This window comes from Carettochelys insculpta, chromosome 5 (assembly GCF_033958435.1).
Source record: "Carettochelys insculpta isolate YL-2023 chromosome 5, ASM3395843v1, whole genome shotgun sequence".
Taxonomy (NCBI): domain Eukaryota; kingdom Metazoa; phylum Chordata; order Testudines; family Carettochelyidae; genus Carettochelys; species Carettochelys insculpta.
In genome coordinates, this window is record NC_134141.1 from 57,294,941 (window position 1) to 57,319,995 (window position 25,055).

The 25,055-nt window shown below is 53.1% G+C and overlaps 1 protein-coding gene across 11 annotated transcripts in view; it reads right to left on the reverse strand.

Moving 5' to 3' along the window:
• AOPEP (aminopeptidase O (putative)) overlaps positions 1-25,055 on the reverse strand; it is a 436,790-nt gene that overhangs the window by 193,124 nt on the left and 218,611 nt on the right. For 9 of the 11 annotated variants that reach the window (XM_074995130.1, XM_074995128.1, XM_074995129.1 and 6 more), the window contains one exon: positions 17,618-17,661. In XM_074995130.1, coding sequence (XP_074851231.1) covers positions 17,618-17,661 — 44 coding nt within the window. Of the gene's footprint in view, positions 1-8,576; positions 9,410-14,344; positions 14,550-17,617; positions 17,662-25,055 lie in introns of those variants that run through there. The other 2 variants (XM_074995136.1, XM_074995135.1) reach the window with 2 other exon arrangements.

The window sequence follows — 25,055 nt, forward strand, 5'->3', positions numbered from 1 at the left end:
CCACTCCCTAGCACATGTTTTGATAATACACGCTAGTGATAGCAATCTGCTACATTTCACAGGCAAAAAAACTTTTCGCCAGATGTTCAAGGAGAAATTCACCCCAATGCAGTATGATTTAGTAGTATTAAGGAGAGGGATGAGCTCAAGCACTGACAGAAAAATCCTCCCCAAATAATATCATTTTCTTTCAACTTGTAAGAAAACAAATGATGCTATGAGCAGGTACTTTTTTCCCTCAGATCATGTGGTTCAAATAACCACAACGGTAAAACAGAAGCAGTTCCACTTAGCCAGGATCCTAAACTTTCAAGAAATTACCATTCTGCATGTCTGATCATTATAGAAATTATGGAAATTGACTTTTTACAGACAACCAAAAGTACACTAAACATAGGCACTACATTTGCACCGGGTGGTGCTTTTTACATTTAGGTTAATTATTTAAATCCAGATTTGACCAGCTTTTAGAGGTCTCTGGCTGTTTGTTCACTTCTTTTGGATTTGAAGCATTGAACTGTTAAGTTCCTTGAGGGGGGACAAAACATGTTACTCTGTAGCTTCACCAAAAAACAAACTATGCAGTCCTATAGCACCTTAAACACAAACAATTCTATTGATTAGGCAATGAGCTTTTGTGGGTAAGATCCACTTTATCTGATTCCACCTGATGAAGTGGGTTGTACCCACAAAACATCATTACCTAATTGTAGTGAGTCAGTATGGCCTCCTGCAGACCCGGAGGCAGGGGAGGCTATGCAGAGGCCCTGGTGGGCGGGGCTGGAGCCAGGAGACCAGGGGCCCACCCCTCAGAGGGCGGGGCCAAGGGCTAGAAGAGCCAAAGGCGGGACTCAGGACCCATTTGTGCCTCGGCCTCTGGGCAGGGAGGATGTGCCTGCACGAGCTCCTCGGCGCCAAAGGGAGAGGGCCTGCTGCTGCCCAGCCAGGCCGGAGGAGCAAGCCCCCAGCGGCTCCAAGCAATCCCGGGTCCATATGCCCCAAGGGGACTACCCGGACTTCCCAGACCTACCAGGACCTTCATGCTAGCGGAGACCCCCCACCTTGGAAGAAGCCCCAGGAGCGGGCTGCCCCACAGTCCCGGCGGATCCTTACAGCACTCAGGCCCAGGATTGCCTCGGGTCTCCTGTATTACCGCCGCCTGACTACCCTAATGACATTGTTATGGACAACTGGCCGGAGCCCCCGAAGGTGGATGACCTGGAGGAGACTGACCTAGGGGGACCCCTTGACCAGATGGACTGGGACCTTCCGCCAGCAGAGGTCGAGGTAGGAAGTGGCCTGGGGAATGACGCTCACGAACCCATGGCAGCGTGTTGCGGTCTGGATCCCCACTGCCGGGGTTGCGTGTGAGCGACCCCCAGGGCCCCGGGCCGGGTCGCAGTGGAGTGGGAGGGCCTGCGACCCCCTACCCCCCTCTTGACAGGGCCAGCCTGTGCGAAAACCCTTGTGTTGCTGCCTCGCCCCAAACTGAGGGCTGGGCCTGCGCTTAAACCCCTGGGTTGCTGCCCCGCCCCAAACTGAGGGCTGGGCTTGTGTTTAACCCTTGTGTTGCTGCCCTGCCCTGGACTGAGGGCTGGGCCCAGAACTGTGCTAGTACTTGGGACTGCTGCCCTACCCTGGACTGAGGGCCGGGCCTAGAACTGTACTATTACCTGGGAACTGCTGCCCTGCCCTGAACTAAGGGCTGGGCCCAGAACTATACAACTCTTGTGAACTGCGGCCCCGCCCTAGATTGAGGGCTGGGGTCTGTATGGTATTGTAGCGGTGAGCCGCTGACCGCCCGAACTGAGTACGGGCTGGTGCTCTAACCCCCTTTTTGCTGCCGCCCGCCCTAGGCCAAGGGGCTGGGCGTCTCTGGACTTGTTACACTAATAAATAAAACTGTTAGTCTTTAAGGTGTTATAGGACAGGCTTTTGTGTTGGCTTTGTGTTTTTTGTTTTTTGTTTTTTGTTTTTTGTTTTTTGTTTTTTGTTTTTTGTTTTTTGTTTTTTGTTTTTGATGACACTACAGAGTAACATAGCTACCCCTCTGAGACTAGGTTCCTTAGCCTCAGCATGCCTTTTCTGTCTGTCCATGGTGTTACCAGATTCCAGCATTCAGACATCAACCTCAACTCTTGTGGTTTGGATAATTCACAATAAGCAGAGCTATTGTTTGTAGTTATGTACTCCCACAGGTTGCTATAATATTGTAATATGTAGAAATTTAGGTTGTGATACAGTACAAATGTTATATTATCAAAAATTAAATACTATTTTGAGACAGAAATTCAGAAGACTGAAGTAAATGAAAAGTAATATAGTTTTTAAAGAAATAACACTGTATGAAATTTCAGGCTGGTTAACTGAGAAGGGCTGAAGGTTCTCTATTTTATTTCTAATTTAACACAATGGGTGCGTCTACACTAGCTGCCTACTTCGAAGTAGCTGGCACAACGTCAAAATAGCATGCACTACGTCTACACACGCCATGCGCTATTTCAACGTTGAAATCGACGTTAGGCGGTGAGATGTCGAAACCGCTATTCCTATATGAAGATGGAAATAGTGCCCTACTTCAATGTTCAATATCGAAGTAGGGCGTGTGTAGATGAGCCGCATCCTGCTACATTGAAATAGCGGGGTCCTCCATGGCGGCCATCAGCTGAGGGGTTGAGAGACGCTCTGTCCAGGCCCTGCAGGGCTCTATGGTTGCCGTGTGAAGCAGCCCTTAGCCCAGGGCTTTTGGCTGCTGCTGCTGTTGGTGCTGCTGCAGCTGGGAGTCCATGCTGTGTGCATGGGGTCTGCAACCAGTTGTCGGCTCTGCTGACCTCGTGCTGTGCAGGCCAAGTGTGTCTGGGAGGGGCCCTTTGAGGGAACGGCTTGCTGTTGCCCCAGAAGGGCTAGTCCAGCCTGTGACCCTGTCCGCAGGCTCTGCTGGCCCCTTATTTCGACAGGGAGTGCTTGTGTGTGTGTGTGTGTGTGTGTGTGTGTGGACACTCCGCATTTCCTTCCCGGGCGGCTCCTTTTGATATTCCACGTCGCTACTTCGACGTTGAACATCGATGGCACCAGCCCCAGAGGATGTGTAGACGATACGCGTCGAAGTAACCTATTTCGATGTTCTTACTTTGAAATAGGCTACTTTGACGTAGCGTGCTAGTGTAGACGTAGACTTTGATTTGATTTCATGCCCAGCATTTACCTTTTTTTCTGATTCTAAGAATATAAGCTGTCCCTTTTTCATAGTTGGATAAAGTACACTTGTGATCAGAATAGGCACCTTCTAACTCAAAAGATTTACTTTCCATGTGTATATTATGGGTCAAATCCATTTGCTTTAAAGATTAAATTTAACATGTTACTTTTTCCATTCAATCTTGTTAGGCCTGAAGAATCAACAGTGCTTTCAAAGAATGTGAACTGGATACTATTGAGTCTCACATGTCATCATCAAAATTACTGACAAAATTCCAGCAGCAGAATCTTTATTACTGTTGTTGCAAAAGTCAGACTTTCAGATTCTAAACTGACTTTGGAAATCTAGCAGCTGGGGAAAGAACCTCTTACTTGTAAATAGAGTAAATCTGATCTGGGTTTCATTAACAGACAAACACAGAACCCTATTATAACAATTTTACACCAGCTTTTAGAGAACAGCCATGTTGTAAGGGTAAAATTTTCTAGTAAAAATGAATGCAAAATGACACTTCATTCGCAGCAGCTCTGCAATGTCTAAGCCTTCGTTTAGCTTTCTCTGAGTTCAGAGCCAGCAATAGAACATTTCAAAACACTGTTTTGAAACAAGTTTAGAACACTGTTCAGCCACCACTCTAATCTAGGAAAAAAATAAAGCTAACAAGTTGCTCAGATTGTACTGGCTCATAGAATCATAGGACTAAAAAGGATCTTGAGAGACTATCTAGTCCAGCAACTTGCCCTCATGGCAGGACTAAATTATTATCTAGACCAGCAGTGGTCAATAACTGGCCTGCAAGTTGGAAGCAGTTTGCTAGGATTAGCTCCTGGCAGACCATTCCTGTTTATTTACCTGCACCTGCACCTCCACAGGTAGGGCCCATTGAAGCTCCCATTAGCCTTGGATCACCATTCCTGGACGATGGGAGTTACAGGAAGTGGTTTCTTAGTCTGTGCTGCTTTCTGCAGCTCTCACTGGCTGGAAACAGAGATTCACAGCCAAATGGGAGCTTCAAAAACTCTTACCTTCAGAGTCGCAAGTAAAGAAAGCAGTGGTGGCCTGTCAGGGGCTAAACCTGGTGAACATTCTCCAGCTTATTGCCCACTCCTGATCTGTATAATTTCTCTAATGGAGAAATTATAGGAATTCTAATGCCAGACTCTAGTGCTATTTTTAAAGGTTGTTATTATGATAGCCAGTCCTCCTGATCTGGGCTCTCTCTCACATTCCCTTCCCCGACTCTCATCCGGAGCAGTTGCAAAGATACATTTTGGGGTTGACAAAGAGTCTGACCAAAACCTCTGTGGCTATGTTTACATGGGAAGCCTGGCATGGCCCCCAGCCAGCAAGCTCACATGGACAGAGTGCACATCTGGGAAGCCCTGTGGGAGAGCTTTGCTCTTTGCCCCCAGTGGCCATCCCTGGGGGTGCCCTGGCCCAGCACTCCTACCCCCCACACCCCTCCCTTCCACCACCGACCCCCATTCAACAAGGAGGGACACAGGAGTGGTGCTTAAAAATAAGCTTTTACTTTACAAAATAGAACTGGTGGAAAAAATAAACCTGTGTTAAACAACAATTTGCAAATGGTAACGTGCCTTTGTGCAGCAGGGGGAGGACACAGGTGCATCTCAGCTGGGAGGGGACTTACTCTACAGTGGGGGTAGAGGTCTGTGAGCCATGCAGACTGGCCTCGAGATCCCCTCCCACTCAGGGGTCGGGTTCCCCTCAGAGGTGAGTTGGGCCTGGGATCACGGGGGCGGGGGGGGCCCTGCTGCAGGGTCATGTTCAGCAGCGGAAGTGAGTAGGGAGAGAAGAGAGCAGAGGAGGTGACGGGGCTGGGAGGCAGGTGGGGTCTGGGGGGCATGGACACCGGCCATGTCCACTACCCATCACAGGGTCTGGGGGGGTGGTGCAAGAGCAGAGGGGCAGGACTGAAGCAGTGAGGAGAATGGCGGGGGCTGCAGGTGGGGTGGTCCAGGCCATCCAGGTCTCCACGAGATCCAGCAGGTGGTCTGCCCAGGACAGTCACTGGTCAGAGGCCTGCACCCAGTCCCAGTGTCACTCCTCATCCCTCTGCAGCCACTACACCGCAATGTCATTTTGCCACCAGAGGGTAGCCATGTAAACCCATAGGGTGTTGTCCTCTGGGCGGCAATGTCCCCTCTGGTGCGGGCATGCCCTGCTGGTGGTGGGCTGCTGTCTCTTGGGGGCATCACTCCAAGTGCCTCCAGCTCCTCCCTGGGGCTGCCTGAGTGTGCAGGGAGGCTGGCAGCCCTTGGATGGTGCCACTGTAGGGAGGGGGAGTCCTTCAGCAGCACACCCCCTCATGACCCGGCCCCAGGCCCTCCATGAGCAGCAGCCCCCACCCCTAGGCCATGAGATAGAGCTGTCCCGGGTGTGCACATCCATGGCTTCGACCAACCTGACCACTGCTCCCCGCCAGCCTGATGGGCTAGCACGGCAGTGGGTGGCCACGGAAGGGTCCTGGCATGAGTGGCAGGTGGCCCGGACACAGCTGTGCCCTCTCCAGGGGCCCCACACACACATGCAGCTCACATAGAACCATGCCTGTGGGAGGGTGTCTCCTGGCTCCGGCAGGTCAACACCATGGAGGACCCCTGTGTTGACAAAAGGGGCTCCCAAGTGTCTACACAGCCGTTTTGTTGACAGAATACAGTCAAGAAAGGTGTTATACCTCAATGAGAAAAGGTATGCCGCTGCTAGCGGATGTACCAGCTTCTGTCAGAAAACTCCGAACTGAGCACTTGCTGTGAAGACACCCCCCAAGTTTTGTCAACAAAAGCCGGGTTTTGTTAACAAAACCCTCTTGTGTAGACGTAGCCTGTGAAGCCAATGGAAAGACTACCACTGACTCCTGTGCTGGCTTTGGAGCAGGACAGAAAAACAGACTACACACAGATTACTGCAGCAAGATCCACTATTTAGTAGAAATATAGATGGTGTGATATTTCAGGAAAAGCATCCTTCTTCAGTGAGGACCCTTACCACTTGTTTAAATTCCACTGCTTGATGCTTAAGTGATTTTTCCTAACTGTGACAAAAGATGATGGGTAGTCTTGTGGATAAGGTACTAGACTAGGCCTTGGGTTCACATCTCAGCTCTGCCACAGAATTTCTGTGTGATCTTGGATAAATCACAATCTCCATTTGCTAAGTTCACCATCTGTAAAGAGGTTAATACACCTTTTACCTACCCTTTGTCTATACATTTAGGCTACGTCTACCCTAGCCGGCTACTTCGAAGTAGCTGGCACAACGTCGAAATAGCACCCGGCGCGTGTAGACGTTGAAATCAACGGTAAGCGGCAAGATGTCGAAATCGCTATTCCCATCAGAAGATGGGAATAGCGCCCTACTTCGACATTGACCATCGAAGTAGGGTGTGTGTAGGCGATCCGTGTCCCGCTACTTCAAAATAGCAGAGTCCTCCATGGCGACCATCAGCTGAGGGGTTGAGATGCTCTGTCCAGCCCCTGTGGGGCTCTATGGTCTCTGCACTCAGTGGCTCTTAAAGCTGCAGGGACCCAGAAACCCCGTCGCAGGAAGCTGGCAGCGTGCATGCAGCAGCCCTGCCATGTGGTGTCCCTGCACTGCCAGAGGGACACCATGGCAGCCAGCCAGCCTGCCTCACGAGCGCCCCCAGAGCTCCCCCTCTGGGCCATCCCAGGCCTCCAGCCGGCAGGGTAGGAAGCGGGGCCCCTCCTGGACAGACCCTGAGCTCCGAGACCTGCTGGGGCTCTGTGGGGAGGAGGAGGTGCTGCATGTCAGGGGGAGCAAGCGGCGGAACACGGAGGTGTTTGCCTTGCTGGCTGAGGGCCTGGCTGCGCAGGGTCACCCTGCCCACACTCCTGACGATGTCAGGAGCAAGGTCAAGGAGTTGCAGCAGGGTTACGCCCGGGCCCAGGACTCAGCCAGCCGATCTGGGGCTGCCCCTGTCACTTGCCCCTATTACCAGGAGCTCAGGGCTATCCTGGGCCCCCGGGGCACCTCCTCCCCCCAGCCACCCTTGACACCACGGCCAACGAGCCCCAGCCGGCCTCGGAGACAGGGTCAGGACCGGAGGCCAGCCCTGCCCCCCGACGCTTACAGCCAGGACCCTCCACCCCAGCCACGGAGTAGTCCAGTGAGGAGGGGGAGCTGGTGCTGGATGTGCTGTCCCACAGCTCCAGCTGGGTGTCTGCCTCATGGGCATCTCCGGAGCCTGGCAGTGCACCATCAGGTACATAACCCACAGGGCACAGACCCCCTGAGCATGGGGCGGGGGCACCACATGGCCGGGGGCCCCACACATCCCCACAACACCCCAGCCTGACATGGCCCGGGCAATCCACAGCACAGGGACAGTGCTACAGCCACCAGTGCCCAGCAGCACCTCCACCCATGGACAGTGCCATGCCCCACCCCTGGTGGGAGGGGAGAGGGGAGTACCACTGGAGGGGGCCACCCACAGGATCACTGCACGCACCAATGGGGGATAGATGGGGTGGGGACACAGGCCCTTGGGGGAATGGGGGGTGGGCCACGGGTCAAGGCGGGGTACTCACGACCTCCCTTCCCCCTTTCCCCCTACTTCTGCAGCCGCACCATCTGTCGTCCCCGACAGCCCTCCCAGACCACCGGAGCACCAGCTGTCGGGGACACCGCCTGCCCCAGTCCGGGTCCACGCCCGGGGACGACACCACTGCACCACCACCACCTACAACCGGGAGGTGTCTGCCGCCCTCCGGCACCAGGTGGACCTCATGGAGCGGAGGCTCCAATTTGAGGAGAGGGAGGCTGCCTGGTGCCGGGAGGCCTGGCACGAGTTCACGGCCACCTTTAACTGGGTGGCCAATACCCTTGAGGAGCTGGTGGCCCGTCTGCCTCCCCGCCGATGTCCTCCGACCTGCCCTCCCCGCTGCTCCGCCTGCTCATGTCCCGCCCGCTGATGTCCCACCTGCTGCCCCACCCACCAGCTCCTCAGAGCAGGAGCCACCCAGGGCCGTGGACCTGCCTTGGCCATACCTCCCCATGCTCCCGGCCCCCAGCCAGCCTCGCCAGGGACCCCGGCTGAGAGGGGGACTGGCCAGCCAGATGCGGTGGGGGTCGCGCCCTTCTACCCCCGCCCCAGAATGAGGGGCCGATGGGTGGCCTGCTCACATCTCCCCCCTGTAAATAGTTGTCCCCACCCTTGTATATAGTTATTTATAGTTGACCCCCCCATTATAGTTTGTAGAGATGTCCCCACTTGTACATCGTTATTATTGTCATTAATCTGTTCTTTTTGCTAATATTATTATTTATTGGCCAAAAAGTGGTGACATTTTTGTTTTTCTTGTAAATAATGACAGTTTTATTTTTCCCAAAACCTGTGTCCCATGTGCTTTTCGTGAGGGTGAGGTGTGGGTGCTGGGGTGGAGTGCAGGGATAGCCGGGGGGGGGGTCGCTCACTGGGCCCCCTGGTGAAAGTACTCCCTTAGGGCCTCCCAGACCCGGACCCCGTCCTGGTGGGCCTGGCGGCTCGGGGCAGTGGCTGGCTGGGGGTAGGCTGTTGCAGCCTTCTGTGCCCAGCCCTGCACGAAGGCCTCACCCTTGCTTTCCAGCAGGTTGTGGAGTGTGCAGCAGGCCCCCACAACCTGGGGGAGGTTTGGGAGGCCCAGATCTAGGCGTGCCAGGAGGCAATGCCAGTGGCCTTTCAGGCACCCGAAGGCTCACTCGACCACTTGTCAGGCATGGTTGAAGCGGGCATTGTAGCGCTCCTGGCTGTCAGAGATGTGGCCTGTATAGGGCCGCATAAGCCAGGGCTGGAGGGGGTATGCCGCATCCGCCACAAGGCAGAGGGGTACGGTGGTGGTATCCCCCAGAGGGATCTCCCTCTGGGGGATGTACGTCCCCGCTTGCAGTCGGCGGCATAGTCCCGAATTCTGGAAAATGCGGGTGTCGTGGGTAGAGCCGGGCCAGCCCACGTAGATGTCCTGGAAGCGGCCATGGCTGTCGACCATGGCCTGCAGGACCACAGAGTGGTAGCCCTTCCTGTTGACATAGCGGCCACCACTGTGATCTGGGGGCACGGATGGGGATGTGGGTCCCATCAAGGGATCCGAAGCAGTTGGGGAATTCCATGGCAGCAAATCCCTCGACGGCCGCGTCCAGGTCCCCAACTTGGATGACCCTCTTCAGCAGCAGGGCATTGAGTGCATGCACCACCTGTGGGGAGGGAACACGGGTGTCTGTGAGGGTTGGCAGAGTGTGACCCCCTCACCCAGGCCCCCCTCACCCAGGCCCCCGTTCCCAGCAGGGAGTTCAGCCCCAGGCCTCCTTACCTCCATGAGGACAGCCCCGACTGTGGCCTTTCCCACTCCAAACTGCTGTCCCACGGAGTGGTAGCTGTCTGGAGTGGCCAGCTTCCAGACAGCTATTGTGACCCTCTTCTTGACGGGGAGGGCGCGCCGCATGCGGGTGTCCTGGTGCCTGAGTGTGGGGGTGAGCCACTGGCAGAGCTCCATATAGGTCTGCCGGCTCATGCGGAAGTTCCACAGCTACTGGTCATCATTCCATTCCCCATAACCAGGTGCTCCCACCACTCGGTGCTGGAGGGGTAGCTCCAGAGTCGGCAGGGCACCCAGCGGGGGAGGGTAAGGAGAGTCCAATGGTTGGGGGCGTCTCCTGGTGCTCCTGGGGAGGGCTCCCCTTCCAGAAGCTGCTGGGTGGCTGCCCAGGCAGCATCTAGAAGGGCGCCTGATCTGCGGGAGACAGCTTGTAGGGCTTCCAGCTGCTGCTGGAGGTCCATGTCTGCAGGCTCGAGGTCTGCGAGGCTTGTCTCACCAACGCAGGGCTGCTCGTGCAGTGCAGGCCGAGTGTGTCTGGGAGGGGCCCTTTAAGTGAGTGGCTTGCAGCTGCCCCGGAAGGGCTAGTGTGCTCTGTGACCCAGTTCGTGGGCTTTCCTGGCCCCTTATTTTGAAATAGGGGGCTTGTGTCTGGACGCTCCGCGTTTCCCTCCAGGGCGGCTCTTTTCAATGTTCCCCAGCGCTACTTTGACATTGAACGTTAACATTTGCCAGCCCTGGAGGACGTGTAGATGATAATCGTCGAAGAAGCCTATTTCGAAGTTCTTACTTCGAAGTTCTTATTTCGAAATAGGTTACTTCGACGTTGTGTCCTAGTGTAGACATAGTCTTAGACTACCAAATTCTCAGACTAGGGATGATCACAATAAGGTACTGATCTCAGATGAGGCTAACTAAGCTGATCTCAGACCCTGATTGGGTCAATCTTCCTAGAAGTGAAGACGTGCCCTCGACTTCATCTGATGTACCCAATATCAGAAAAATAATTAGCATTATTCTAACATATAATTGGAGAGACACATCTCCTAGAGCTGGAAGGACTACATGAAAAGAGGGTTGGAATGGGAAGACTGGGGAAAGTCATATGCTGGGCATACTGGCTCCCTATTTCCAGCAGAACTGCGATCAGTAAAATAATTCAAATACATTTTATTTTGACTACCTTACAAAAACCAAAACCACCTGTGGTCAAACCAGCTTTCAAATATCTTACAGGACCTTCTGAAATAATTAACCCTTTTACAATAAAATACACTGATCTTTCTCCTCCATTTTTATCACTATGAAAAATAAAAATCAATAACACCAGAAAGGAAAAAAGCGTTTTTTTATCCATATCATTTTTCTTTGTAACATTTTAGCTGCGTCTACACGTGCACGCTACTTCGAAGTAGCGGCACTAACTTCGAAATAGCGCCCGTCACGGCTACACGCGTCGGGCGCTATTTTGAAGTTAACTTCGACGTTAGGCGGCGAGATGTCGAAGTCGCTAACCTCATGAGGGGATCGGAATAGCGCCCTAGTTCGAAGTTCAACGTCAAAGTAGGGCACGTGTACACGATCCGCGTCCCGCAACGTCGAAATTGCCGGGTCCTCCATGGCGGCCATCAGCTTGGGGGTTGAGAGACGCTCTCTCCAGCCCATCAGCTCACTGGTGGCCGTGTGGAGCGGCCCCTTAAAGGTCCCCTCCCCCTCCCTTCCTCTGCAGGAAGCTGAGGCAACGTGCAGGCTGCAGCCTGCACACGCGGCCAGCCTGCACCACCCTCAGCCCCCCACATAGCTGCGATGGCTGGCCGGCAGCCCCCCCAGCGCCCCCAGGGGACCCCCCCCAAGGGGAGCCAGGGCAGCCAGGCTGGCAAGCGGCAGCGGGGCCCCTCCTGGACAGAGGCTGAACTGCGGGACCTGCTGGGGCTCTGGAGCGAGGAGGAGGTGCTCCAGGTAATGGGGAGCAAGAGGCGGAACGCGGATGCATTCGCTCGGCTGGCCGACGGCCTGGCTGCCCGGGGTCACCCTGCCCGCACTCCTGACCACGTCAGGAGTAAGGTCAAGGAGCTGCGACAAGGTTACTCCCGGGCCCAGGATGCGGCCAGCCAATCTGGGGCTGCCCCCGTCACTTGCCCCTTTTACAGGGAGCTCAGGGATATCATGGGCCCCCAGCACACCTCCTCCCCTCCGGCCACCCTTGACACCTCGGCCGACGAGCCCCAGCAGGCCCTGCAGACAGAGTCCGCCCCGGAGGCAAGCCCCGCACCCCGGGGGCTCCCCCCGGAGGCCACCCCCAGGACATCACGGCAGGAGGAGGAGGAGGAGGAGAAGGAGGAGGGGGGCTCCTCCTCCGCAGAATCCAGCCTGCAGATCCTCCTCCTGCCATCACGGAGCAGCAGCAGGGCCTCCGCCCCCCGGGGATCTCTGGACCGTGGGAGCGGACCGACAGGTAGGTCTCCCCCTCTGGTGGACACCCCTGGGCTTGAGGGGCGGGGGTAAGAGATATGTGTCCAGGGCCCCCCACATGCTCACATGGCCATGGCCCCAAGGACACCAGGGCCATGGCCCTCACAGCACTGCATCAGCCCCTGCGCCCCCCCCCCCCCCCCCCCCACCGCGCGTGACAGTGCCATGCCCCATCCCCGGGCCAGGGGGGAGCGGAACCTCGAGGGGCCCCCAGGAGGAGGGGGTGGGACACCCCGCAGCAGCAGCATGTGATGGAGTGGGGGGAGTGGCAAAGGGAGACTCAGGCTACATATGAGCAACAAGAGCCGAATAGCTCCCAGGGGCAAAGGAGGATCCTGGGGCTACAGCTGGCAGGTGACACCTCTGCCCTGAACAAACGGGAGGGAGGAGCCGAGCTGGCTTGGACTTGGGGGGCGAGGGCAGGGCCCACAGGTAGAGGCTAGGGGAAGGGAGAGCTGGAAGGCAGCCAGCCTGAGGAGGAGGAAAGCTGCATCCCAGAGGGGCACCCCTTGGGGTCTTCTCCCCAGGATGGGTTGGAAGGACTGTCTCTTCCGACAGCTGGTGCTGTCACTCCTGGGAGAAACTGGGCACCTGTGGCCTACCAAACCTCTCCTGCTGTCAGACCCTGCGGGGTGAAGTGAGAGTCGCTCCCACCAGGGGATGGGGTGCAGGGCAGGGGGACCCCTGAACCCCATCCATCACAGCAGCATCTCCCAGGGACGGGGATGGGAAACCTGCAGCACAGGGCTGGGGGGACAAAGGCCACGGCTCGGGGCCCACACTAACGCCTGTCTCCATTCTTCTTCCCCCACTCCTCTCTTGTGTCCTGCACCTGCACCATCAGAAGGACCGGAAGAGAGCGCCGGCAAGGCGTCAGTCATCCCAGAGAGCCCTCCGGGACCATCGCTCCAGGCCAGCCCCTCGGCCGAGGACCGACCGGCCCCCCGGCGGGCTAGACGGCGGACCCTGCGCCGCCAACCGCCGACGGACCCCCAGCTGCTGGCCATCCACCGTCGGCAGCTGGAGGTCGCGGAGCAGCACCTCCAGCTGCAGGAGCGGGCGCTGGCCTGGCGCCAGGAGGCATGGGGCGCCTACATGGAGACATTTAACCGCTTGGTGGACTACCTGGCCCCCCATGCCACGCCGGCCGCCACATCGCCCGCCCTGCCTGCTCCTGCAGCCCCACCACCAGCTGCTCCGCCCGTCGCCGTCCCGTCTGCCGTCGCCCCGCCACCCACCGGCGAGGGCCGGAGCGCCGAGGGACCCCTGGAGCCACCTGACACTCGCCGGCCACCGTACCTTCCGGTCCAGCCCGCTCCCACCCAGCCACGGACCAGGCTGCGACCACGGCGGGGCTTCTGGCCGCCAACGCCCGGTGCCGGGCTATAGGGGCGAGGGACGTGGCCCCCCCCCTTGTATATAGTTGGACCCTGTTCTTTTCTGCCCCCAGTTTGCCCCGTCCCCCCATGTAAATAGTTCTCCCCTTTATCCTCCCTGGTTTTCTTTTGATTATTGAGGACTGTTGTTTCTTTGTATTGTTTTATTTTTGTACATATTGCTTTTGTTCAACATGTTTGTACATAGTTTTTGGTTTTTGGTTCAAATATTTATTTACAGTTACAAAAAAGAGGTTCGGAAAGAAAAAAAAAAGTTTAAGTTCAGCCACAAGTGCGTGCTGTCATTTGTCCAGGACAAGTGGGAGGGGGGTGCGGTGGGGTGCTCCATGGTGTAGGTGTCGGGGCAGGAGTGTGGTGGAGGAAGGGGCGGGCAGTAGGGGGCCTGGGCAGAGTTCACCCCGCGGCCTGGTCGTCGAAGTGGGCCCGCAGGGCCTCCCGGACCCGGGTCCCCTCGGGGTCCACCTGCCGACTGGGGGCAGCAGGTGGCTGGACGTCTGCCCTGCTGGCCTCCGCAGCCCAGCCCTGGAAAAAGGTGTCCCCCTTGCTCTCTACCAAATTGTGCAGGGCGCAGCAGGCACCGACAATCTGGGGGATGTTGTTGGGGCCTGCATCCAGGCGGGTCAGGAGACATCTCCAGCGTCCCTTCAGGCGGCCAAATGAGCGCTCCACCACCTGGAACGCATGGTTCAGGCGCTGGTTGAAGCGCTCCTGCCTAGCGGAGAGATGGCCCGTGTAGGGGTGCATGAGCCACGACCGGAGGGGGTAGGCCGCATCTGTGATGACGCAGAGGGGCATGGTGGTGTCCCCCAGAGGGATCTCCCGCTGGGGGATGTAGGTCCCCGCCTCCAGCCGGCGGCACAGGCCCGAGTTCCGGAAAACCCGGGCGTCGTGGGTGCTGCCAGGCCAGCCCACGTAAATGTCCTGGAAACGTCCCCGGCTGTCCACCAAGGCCTGGAGGACGACAGAATGCTAGCCCTATCGATTCAGGTATCGTCCTCCACTGTGATGCGGGGCGCGGATGGGGATGTGAGTCCCATCCAGAGCCCCGAAGCAGTTGGGGAAGCCCAGGGTAGCAAAGGCGGCGATGGTGGCATCTGGGTCCCCCAGCCTCACGAGCCTGTGCAGGAGCATGGCGTTGATGGTACGCACAACCTGCAGAGAAAGCACATGGAACAGCACCAATGAGGGGTGAGCAGGGTGTGTGTGGCCCTGCCCTGCCCTGCCCTCCCCTGCCCTGGCCCCCCTGCCCTGCCCTGCCCTGCCCTCCCCCCGTGGGTTCGCTTACCTCCATGAAGACAGCCCCGACGGTGGCCTTGCCGACACCAAACTGCTGGCCCACGGATCGGTAGCTGTCTGGAGTGGCCAGCTTCCAGACAGCGATGCCGACCCGTTTCTGCACTGTGAGGGCACGCTGCATGGCGGTGTCCTGGTGCCTGAGTGCGGGGGTGAGCCACTGGCACAGCTCCAGAAATGTCTGCCGGCTCATCCTGAAGTTCCTGAGCCAGTGGTCGTCGTTCCACTCCCCAAGCACCAGCCGCTCCCACCAGTTGGTGCTGGTGGGGTAGCTCCACAGCCGCCGGCGTGTGAGGCGGGGGGGGGCGGGGTGCTGCAGGGGTAGGGGTTGAGCCCTGCTGCCCTGGGGGCATCTCCTCCTCTGGGGCAAGGAGGTGCTCAGCTTCCTCCCGCATGGCACGGAGCAGGGCAAGCCCTGCTCCTGCCGGGAGGGCTGGGTGGACCTCTGGCTGCTGCTGCTGCTGCTGCTGGGGGTCCATGACTGCGGCGCCCGGGGTCTGTGTGCCTATGGCTCCTCAGACCGCGTGCTGTGCAGGCTGAGTGTGTCTGGGAGGGGCCCTTTAAGGGAGCGGCTAGCTGTTGCCCCGGAAGCGCTAGTCCGCCCGGTGACCCTGTCTGCAGCTGTGCCTGGCATCCCTATTTCGATGTGTGCTACTTGGGCGTGTAGACGTTCCCTCGCTGCGCCTGTTTGAATGTTGGGCTGCGCAACGTCGAAGTTGAACATCGACGTTGCCGGCCCTGGAGGACGTGTAGACGCTATTCATTGAAATAGGCTATTTCGATGTCGCTACTTCGAAATTAGCTACTTCGATGTAGCGTGCACGTGTAGATGTAGCCTTTTAGAACACACTTCAAACTTTATAAAGCCTGGCAAGATTTCTAACTTGTGTTCTCAGTGATGGTTGGAAGTTGGCAGACAGAAAGACACATTAGTCATCAAATTATTGCTCCCTCATCCTGAGAAATAATTTTAGATTGGTCTAACGGTCCCATGAGAATTTGTAATTCTGATATTGGATCCAACCCATCATTAAACAGATTTAATTTGAATTTGAGCCTCCCAGACAGACCAGTCCATACTAAACATGGAAGCTCAGGAGGGCAGACTTGGCAGATTGAGGCAGGTACTGATATTCTCAGATATTTTAGCAGCTAAATATACAAGAAAAAGAGTGCAAGAAACTAGAATTAAGACTTCCAGACCTTATGATTAAACAGTGAATCAAGCAGTTATGACCATTTTTAAATGGCAGAATGAACTGAGTGTATCAAGAAACACTGATCTTCAAATATATGTATGCAACATTCACTGAGAACATTGCGAATATCTCAGAAAGCTACTTTGGCCAATAGGCATTCCCAGCTTTTGGCAACAATATTTCTTCAAGTATCAGAGGGGTAGCCGTGTTAGTCTGGATCTGTAACAGCAACAAAGGGTCCTGTGGCACCTTATAGACTAACAGAAAAGTTTTGAGCATGAGCTTTCGTGAGCACAGACTCACTTCATCAGATGCTGGTCTTGGAAATCTGCAGGGCCAGGTATAAATAAGCCAGAGCAAGGGTGGGGATAACAAGGTTAGTTCAGTCAGCAAGGGTGAGGCTTACTACCGGCAGTTGATCTGGAGGTGTGAACACCAAGGGAGGGGAAGCTGCTTCTGTTTTTAGCCAGCCATTCGCAGTCTTTGTTTAAGCCAGAGCTGAGGGCATCGAATTTGCAGATGAATTGTAGCTCAGAAATATCTCTTTGGAGTCTGGTCCTGAATTTTTTTTTGCTGTCCAGCTACAATTTCTGAGCTACAATTCATCTGCAAATTCAACGCCCTCAGCTCAGGCTTAAACAAAGACTGTGAATGGCTGGCTAAATACAAAAGCAGCTTCCCCTCCCTTGGTGTTCACACCTCCAGATCAACTGCTGGTAGTAAGCCTCACCCTTGCTGACTGAGCTAACCTTGTTATCCCCACCCTTGCTCTGGCTTATTTATACCTGGCCCTGCAGATTTCCAAGACCAGCATCTGATGAAGTGAGTCTGTGCTCACGAAAGCTCATGCTCAAAACTTTTCTGTTAGTCTATAAGGTGCCACAGGACCCTTTGTTGCTAATATGTCTTCAGTTTCTGTTTTTAAATTTGGCTGTCTAAAATACCAAGCAACATCTTCTGTTTCCTTTTCACAAGATCTCTTTTTTGTTTGCTGTAGGCTGAACTGCTGTGATCCATTATATAACCATGAGCCAGAGCACAATCCCCTTGCATACTCTGAGTATCACCTTATGCTTCAAGAAATCTCACTCAAGACAATGGGGATTACTTGTGGCCTAATTTGTACTTGTACTTGAGTAAGAATAGAAGAATTTGACTCAGCATTTGAATACTGACTATTTCAGGGTTTTAGAGATGGGTGATTCTGTACCTAAAGTACAGAACAGGGATAATTCAAAGCTCTGCTACAGATTTCCTTGTGTAACCTTGGGCAAGACACTCGGGGGAAAACGTTCAAGGGTCCATAAGACAGGCAACAAATTCCCATTTCTACCTTTATATCTCTCCCCTGAAATTCTCCTCCCGTCATTTTTAATCTTCTGTAACTTATATGCCCCATCCAACAAAGTGCTCTGACTCTGAATTCTTTAATGTTCAAGTATTATGTAAGTGCAATGTATCCTAAGAATTAACAGTACTATTAAAATATCTCAATTCATCCCTTCCTGTCGGGGGGGGGGGTGTGTGTGTGTGTGTGTGTGTGTGTGTGTGTGTGTGTGTGTGTGTGTGTGTGTGTGTGTGTGTGTGTGTGTGTGTGTGTGTGTGTGTGAGCCTGTAAATTACTGAAGTAGAACCCCACTGCTGACATCTCCATTTGGCACAATTCTTACTTAGAACTTATTTCTTCTCCCCTTTTTAAACATCTTTTCTAACCTGATTCTCACATACCTTTTTTGTTCTGGGATGTCCTCCAGCAGCATGCAAAGAAAATCCTGGAAAAGGAACAAAAGCACCACAATAAATCTCTCCATCAAAAGATAACTCTGTGCCTACTTCACTAGCAACAGAATTAAAATAAACTGCAGATATACGAATGATAAAAAGAAATTTATGTCTCATATATATTACTTCGTTGAGTTGTTTAGACAAATTATTTTTGCTTCCAACCCAGTCAAGCTGAGAGGTATAACCTGGTAAAAGAAAAGGAACCTGAAAACACTGTTCACTGCTTTAACACAATCCCACATTCTATCTGTATTGAATCTTTTATGTACAACAACAAAACTACATTAAAAGAACTTTAATTAAGCTTATAAATTCTAGCATCTAAAACTTAGTAAAAATTCAGAGATGCTGAAATTAAGGTTGCCTGTGCAACCTTCCTTTGCCTTCTTGATGTGCCTGCATTATTATATAGTCTTTAATTCCACATTTACATATTTTTTTTCCCAGAAAAGGCATGTTTTTAAAGTGTCGTGCAACCTTAATAATAGGTGGTGCAACCAGCCTGCTTACAGTAATACAGTTATTTCTCTTTATAAACTTACCTCTGACATATCAGAGGTATTCTGGCACTCACACTTTAAACATAATTTCTTTGTAACAATTGCTTTGATTCAACACACTAACTACTACTTGGGCTCCCATAAGCAGCCTCCCAAGAGAGGAGCATTATTAAAAATAACTTTCCATTTTTACATCTATTTTTAACTTGCAGTAAATCAAGCTTGATAATATTAAAAGTATCTTACAGGAGGCAGATCTATTAGCCCAATGATGCTGTACATTGCAGCACAGATTGCTTGATATTATTGCTGAAAGTGAGCTCTTGCTCGCTTAGCAAAGAGCATTGTATTGAAGGCAGCAAGTTTGATTCCCAGGGGATGAAGTTTATCAATAATGACCCTGTTTTGCTGAATTTGGATCACATTGTAGAATACTGCATAGTTCAAAATGGCAGTAATAGAATAAACCTTTCCACTTTAAATCAGGTAAAATCCAGGCCAGGGCAATAATACTGTCCAAACGATTTTACCATTTGTTGTTGTCTTTATAGCTGTGACGGGTGAGATCCCAAATACAAAATCTGACTGAAAGTATTCACACTCAATGCTATTTATATTCAAATGTTTACTCAGACCCCTTGATCTGTTATCTCATCCAGTGTTTTATAATTGAACTTCACTCAAATATCTCTTGTCCAACTAATTTTTTCCACATTGTATGTATTATAGTCTGTTCTCATCAAATTTTGTTTCAGTTTGATTCAAACTCTTTTTGGTTTGGTTTGAGAAGAAATTAAGAAGAAGGATTAACATACACCTAACAACAATAAAGCAACCATTTTACAACTCTACTTAAAACTGGAGTACTTCTATTGCTCTCTATGTATTATGCAAAATTTTGCTTTAGAATTAAATTTATAATGCATGTGTTTCCGAGCTCTAAAGATAGGTATTGAGTTCTACAAAGATAGGTAAGCACAAATTAGCATCTACACCTTATTCTACAATAAGTGGTGACAAAAGCACCACCTATTCATAACGGAGTGTGGCAAAGTGGGACTGGGAGCTAGGGAGGGAAACAGGTGAAAGGGAGACTGGAAGCCAGTAAGTGAGAGCAAACTGAGATTAGATGAGGAACCAAAAAAAAAAAAAGTTATGACTGGCTGGGCAAAGAGGGTGGTTAACACTGGAGTTGGGTGAAGGTCGTGGTGGGATGAGCCAGGGAGCTAGAGATAACTGGGGATTTCAATAGATTTAATTTCAGTAGGTTTTTCTTGAATGTGAACATTCCCTTCCCAGAGAGGTACCCATGTTAGTTTGTATCTTCACAAAAACAAACAAACAAACAAACAAAATAGCTGTGTATTGAATTCTCACACTGAGAAGTGAAAGGGCTGAAGTTTAAGGTCAACCCTGTGACACTAGCAGCTGTGACAGTATGTGTGTTTGTTTGCAGGTGGGAATTTTAGTTGACTGCAATCTAAAATCAAAACAAAACTGAAGATTAGACATCTCACAGCTGGCTGAGTGCATTAATTGTCACACCAAAAGCACATTTCCTTGCATACAAATGTGCACATTCGTTGACCTTAAGCCAACCATATTCACTCATATTTGATCAGTAAGAGGGAAAAAACAACAAAAATTGCTTCTGTCTGATGCTAAAATTTGTCATATTTAGCCACGCACTGAGACATTATCCTAGTACAATAAAAAGTAAAACTTCAAAGAAACTACATCAGGGTGGACTGATTTAAATCAAGGGGATGTATATCACTGATTTCAATCACAATTGAAATCACCAAGGAAAAAAAATCATTTAAATCAAGTTTCCCCCTGACACTGCTTCACATGATTCTTAAGTAATGGTGCAAATCTGATCACTAATACATGCCTATGCTAGGACCACCACCATCACCTTTCCCAGTCTGTATAGCCCCAGCTCTGGTACTGAATGGGACGGCCAAACAAACCCTGTGCAATTCAGGGCCTGTGGTCAGCCTGGGCTGCAGTCTATAGGCATGTAAGCCAAACAGTGGTAGCATCCTAGAGAAGAACAGGCCTTAGCACAAAGCAGGGCAGACAACTATACACAGTCAAGGTCTTAGCACCAGGGTGGGGCTGACAAACAAACACCTTAAAGACTAGCAATATTATTTATTAGGAGATGATCACCTAATAAATAATATAGATTTCCTTCGCAGTTTCAGAAATAAAAAAAGGCAGCAACATGTTAATGAATGTGAGAATCAGAATGTGAAATTAACTGAACTGAAGTGAAACTGGCATTTCTTTCTGTGTTCCAACCTGCATTAAGTAGAAAAAGCAAGCCCCAGTCCTGGAACCTCATCTGCACATGGGGTCTCTTGAGTCTATGTCAAGATCCAGTGACATCAGTGGTGTTCAGTTGTCTTCAAACATGAAAAAGCTTCCAGGACTGGGGCCAAAGCGTAAACATGTATTTTAGAGTCTTAATTTCTTTAAAAAAGCAATCCAAAAATATCAACACACAAAAATGCTCAGATGCTTCATGTCTACATTTCCACCTCCAATTGCCACATCTATCTGAGTAAATGAGCAAGACAGGCACATAACTGTTAATTTGCAGGTGCAGATGCCCACTTATCATACAAAACTGTATAGCTGTGTCTACACTAGCAAATATGTTCGGAAAACCTGGCCCTCTTTTGAAAGAGCACATGAAGCGTGTACACACAGAACTCACTCTTTTGAAAGGAAACTGGAGGAATGTGGTGCAGCTTTCAAAAGTGCTCCTTGATCCTGCATTAGGAAGAGAGCCCCCTTTGAAAGACTCTTTTGAAAGTAAATGTGCATAGATGCCCCACTGACCGCTCTTTTGAAAGAGGAGACCTCCATGGTGCCAGCCAGCTGGGGCAAGCAGATTCCCTGACTGGTGGCAGCGGAGCTTTATGGTCCCTGCATCCGGCTGCATTTAAAGCCACATGGACCCAGAAACCCCGTGGCAGGAAGCTGAGAGCATGCTGGCTGCTTTCAGCACACTCTCACAGCCATCCACCGAACTGGAACAGAGGGACATGGCCAGCAGCCAGCTGCCCCAGGAGCCCTAGGGCTTCCCCTCACAGGGCTTGCAGGACACTGGCCAGCCCCCCAAAAATAACACTCTTCTGGACTGAGACAGAGCTTGGAGACCTCCTGGAGCTGTGGAAGGAGGAGGAGGTCCTCTGTGAGATGGGTGGCAAGTGGAGAAATGTGGCCACCTTTGCCTGCTTCACCAGTGGCTTGGCCAGCCAGTGGATTGGCCAGCCAGAAATCTCTGGCAGGCTTACACCCAGGCCCGGGACATCCCTGACCACTCAGGGGCTCATCTCACAACCTGCCCCTACTACATGGAGCTCTGGAGGGTGGACTGCAAGACATCTGATGAGGTTCAGTAAGGACAAGCGCAGAGTCCTGCACTTGGGCAGGAAGAATCCCAAGCATTGCTACAGGCTGGGGTCCGACTGGCTCAGTAGTAGTTCTGCAGAAAAGGACCTGGGAGTAGTAGTGGATGAGAAGCTGGACATGAGTCAACAGTGTGCCGTTGTAGCCAAGAAGGCTAATGGCATATTAGGTTGCATCAAGAGGAGCATTGCCGGTAGATCCGGAGAAGTGATTGTTCCTCTTTATTCGGCTTTGGTGAGGCCGCATCTGGAGTACTGTGTCCAGTTCTGGGCCCCCAATTATAGGAAGGATATGGATACAATGGAGAGGGTCCAGTGGAGGGTGATCAAAATAATTAGGGGGCTGGAGTACATGACCTATGAAGAAAGGTTGAGGGAATTGGGACTGTTTAGTCTACAGGAGAGAAGACTGAGGGGGGACTTGGTAACAGCCTTCAACTTACTGAAGGGAGGTTGCAAAGAGGCTGGAGAGAGGCTGTTCACAGTGGTCACAGATGGCAGAATGTGGAACAATGGTCCCAAGTTGCGGTTGGAAAGGTCCAGGTTGAACATGAGGAAGAACTTTTTCACGAGGAGGGTGGTGAGGCATTGGAATGGTCTACCCAGGGAAGTAGTGGAGTCTCCATCCCTGGAGGTGTTTAAGTCTCGCCTCGACAAAGCCCTGGCTGGGCTGATCTGATCTGATGGGTTTGGTCCTGCCTAGGGCAGGAGGCTGGACTTGAGGGCTTTTTTAGGTCTCTTCCAACTCTATTGTTCTATGATTCTATGATGATTCTATGAGGTCCTGGGGGAGCTCCTTACTGCCCGCAGTCCTTGGCACAGTGACATATGAGCCGGGATCCCAAGACAGTCCCGCCCTGCTGGGCACTTAGCTGGAGCTACCATCCAGGGACTTGAGTGAAGAGGAGCTGGTGATTGACCTATCGTCGTAATCGTTGAGCTGGGTGACGGCCAGTACGACATCACTGGACCTCAGTGAGGGATGCCCCGGTAAGTTCCTGGCAGGGCGCACACCCCAGACTGCAGGACAGGGGCACTACAGCTGTCAGCAGATGACCCAAGCAATCGCCGGACCTGGGCCAGACACATCCTGGAAGGTTGTGGCTTCAGGCACACAGAAACGGCCACTGGCAACACTCAGCACCCGCCCCCATGGACAGCGCTGCAAACCGCACGGGGGAGGACAGGGTGGATGGGGGCTGGACTATGCCCGGGGACTGCTTCACACTGCTGGGAAACCCCTCAGTGCTCGCAATAACCTATGGCAGCAGTGCCATTGGATGGGGGATGAGGGGCTGGTGCCCGCAGGTGGATGGGGAGCTGGTACCTACAGAGGGGTGGGAGCCACAGCCCTCAGGCCAGTACTGAGGGACTGATGTGCTGTCCATCTCCCCCTCTACATCCTTGCTGTCATGCCGCAAGAGGGCTGGGAGATCCCCGACCGATTTGTGATCCTGGATAGCCCAGCAGAGGTGGAAGAGGAGGCCCTGTAAACCCCCTCCAACAGCACCAGAACAGGGCCGCACCAGGAGGACATGGTGGTGGTCCATAGAAGAAGACACCATCCGCTGCCATGCAGAGGTGGCAGAGCAGCACCTCTACCTGGAAGGAAGCGGATCTGGTGTGGTGGAGGGCAGCCTGGGATGACCACACGGGCAACCTGTGGGACCTCAGTCCTGTGGGAACACCTGGCCTACCTGCCATCCCCATTTCCCCCCTTGCCACTCTCCCACTGAGCCTGACCCTCTCATGCCTTATCCTGCTGAAGCCCTCCCACAGCACTACCTCCCTGTGCTTCCCTTCCCATCCCATCCCATCCCATCCCCTCCTTGCCGGGGACCTCAGATCGGGGTGGATGGGGCTCCCAGGGCTGACGGGGCTCCCAGCCTTCCACCTCTACCCTGGACTGATGCCTGCCCCCTGTTGAGCTGCCCTCCCCTTCCTCAGACCCCTTATGTATATAGTTTGCCCCAGCTCTCCACTCTAAATAGCTGTGTTCGCTGTTTTTAAAAATCACAGTCAAGAGTTTTCACTCAACAGTTTATTTTTGCACCATCCCTGTGTCCTATGCTCATGGTGGGAGGACGGTGAAAGGTGTATGTGCACAGGGGCCTGCGGGGGTTGGCTGTGCATGTGGAGGGGTTCACTGGGGTCCAGAAGCGAAGCTCTTTTGGAGGGCCTCCCTGATGCCTACCCCATCCTGGTGTGCCTGGCAACTCAGGGCAGTGGCCGGCTACTCATAGACAGGGCCAGACTCAGCCACCTACCCCTGGATAAACACCTCGCCTTTGCCCTCCACAATATTGTGGAGGAAGCAGCAGGCGCACATCACCTGCAGGACGTTCTACAGGCTGACCTCCAGGCGTGTGAGGAGGCAACAGAAACGACTCTGCTGTGGGCCTTGTTGAAGCAGGTGTTAAAAACTTCCTGGGTGGGGCTGGGGTGGCCAGTGTAGGCTGCATCAGCCAGGGCTGCAGGGGGTAGGCAACATCCGCCACCATGCAGAGGGGCATGATGATGAATGTCTTGGCCTCCAGCAGACCCTGGAGTTCCAGAACACACAGGCGTCATGTGTCCACCCCGCCCATCCCACATAGATATCCATGAAGTGGCCCTTGGAGTCCACCAACACCTGGAGCGCTACCGAGTGGTAGCCTTTTCTGTTACATAGCAGCTGGCTCTGTGTTCCAGGGAGTGGATAGGGATGCGCATCCTGTCCAGGGCACCAAAGCACTGCGTGAAGCCAAGCGCGGCAAATCCTATGACAGCCAAGTCCATATCCCCCCATGCGGATGACCCTGTGGAGCAGCATTGCGTTGATCGTATGGACAACTTACATGGGAGGGAGGGTGTATGCTCTCCTGAGGGTGTGATGAGGTGTACCCAGTCCCTTCCTGGCCCTCTCCCGCATGCCCCCAGCCATCAAGGGTCCTCCTTGCCCAGGAGGCCCCTCCCCACTCCCTGTGGTGGGTGCATGACAGGAGCATGCCTTATCTCCATGAGAACAGCACCAAAGGTGGCCTTGCTCACCCTGAACTGATACCTTACAGTCCGGTAGCTGTTTGGGGTAGCCAGCTTCCATACGGAGGTGGCAACCCTCTTTCTGAGGGGGAGTGCAGGCCATACGTGGGTGTCCTGGTGTCTCAGGGTGGAGGCAACCCAGTGGCAGAGCTCCTGGAATGTCCACGTACTTACTCTGAAATTCTGGAGCCATCTGGCATCATTCCAGTCCTCCATCACCAGCCGCTCCCACTAGTTGGCACTGCTAGGGTGGCTCCAGAGGTGCCAGGGCACTAGAGGGTGGCATCAGTGGGATCCCAAGTGAAGAGGCTCCAGTGGGAGGGCTCGTCCCAAGGAGAAGGTAGAGAGTGGGTGTGAACACCGTGGGCAGGTGGCTGACCACAGTACCCAGAAAGGCCAGCTGTAATTCTAGGAGCTGCTGTTCCGGATCCATGGGTG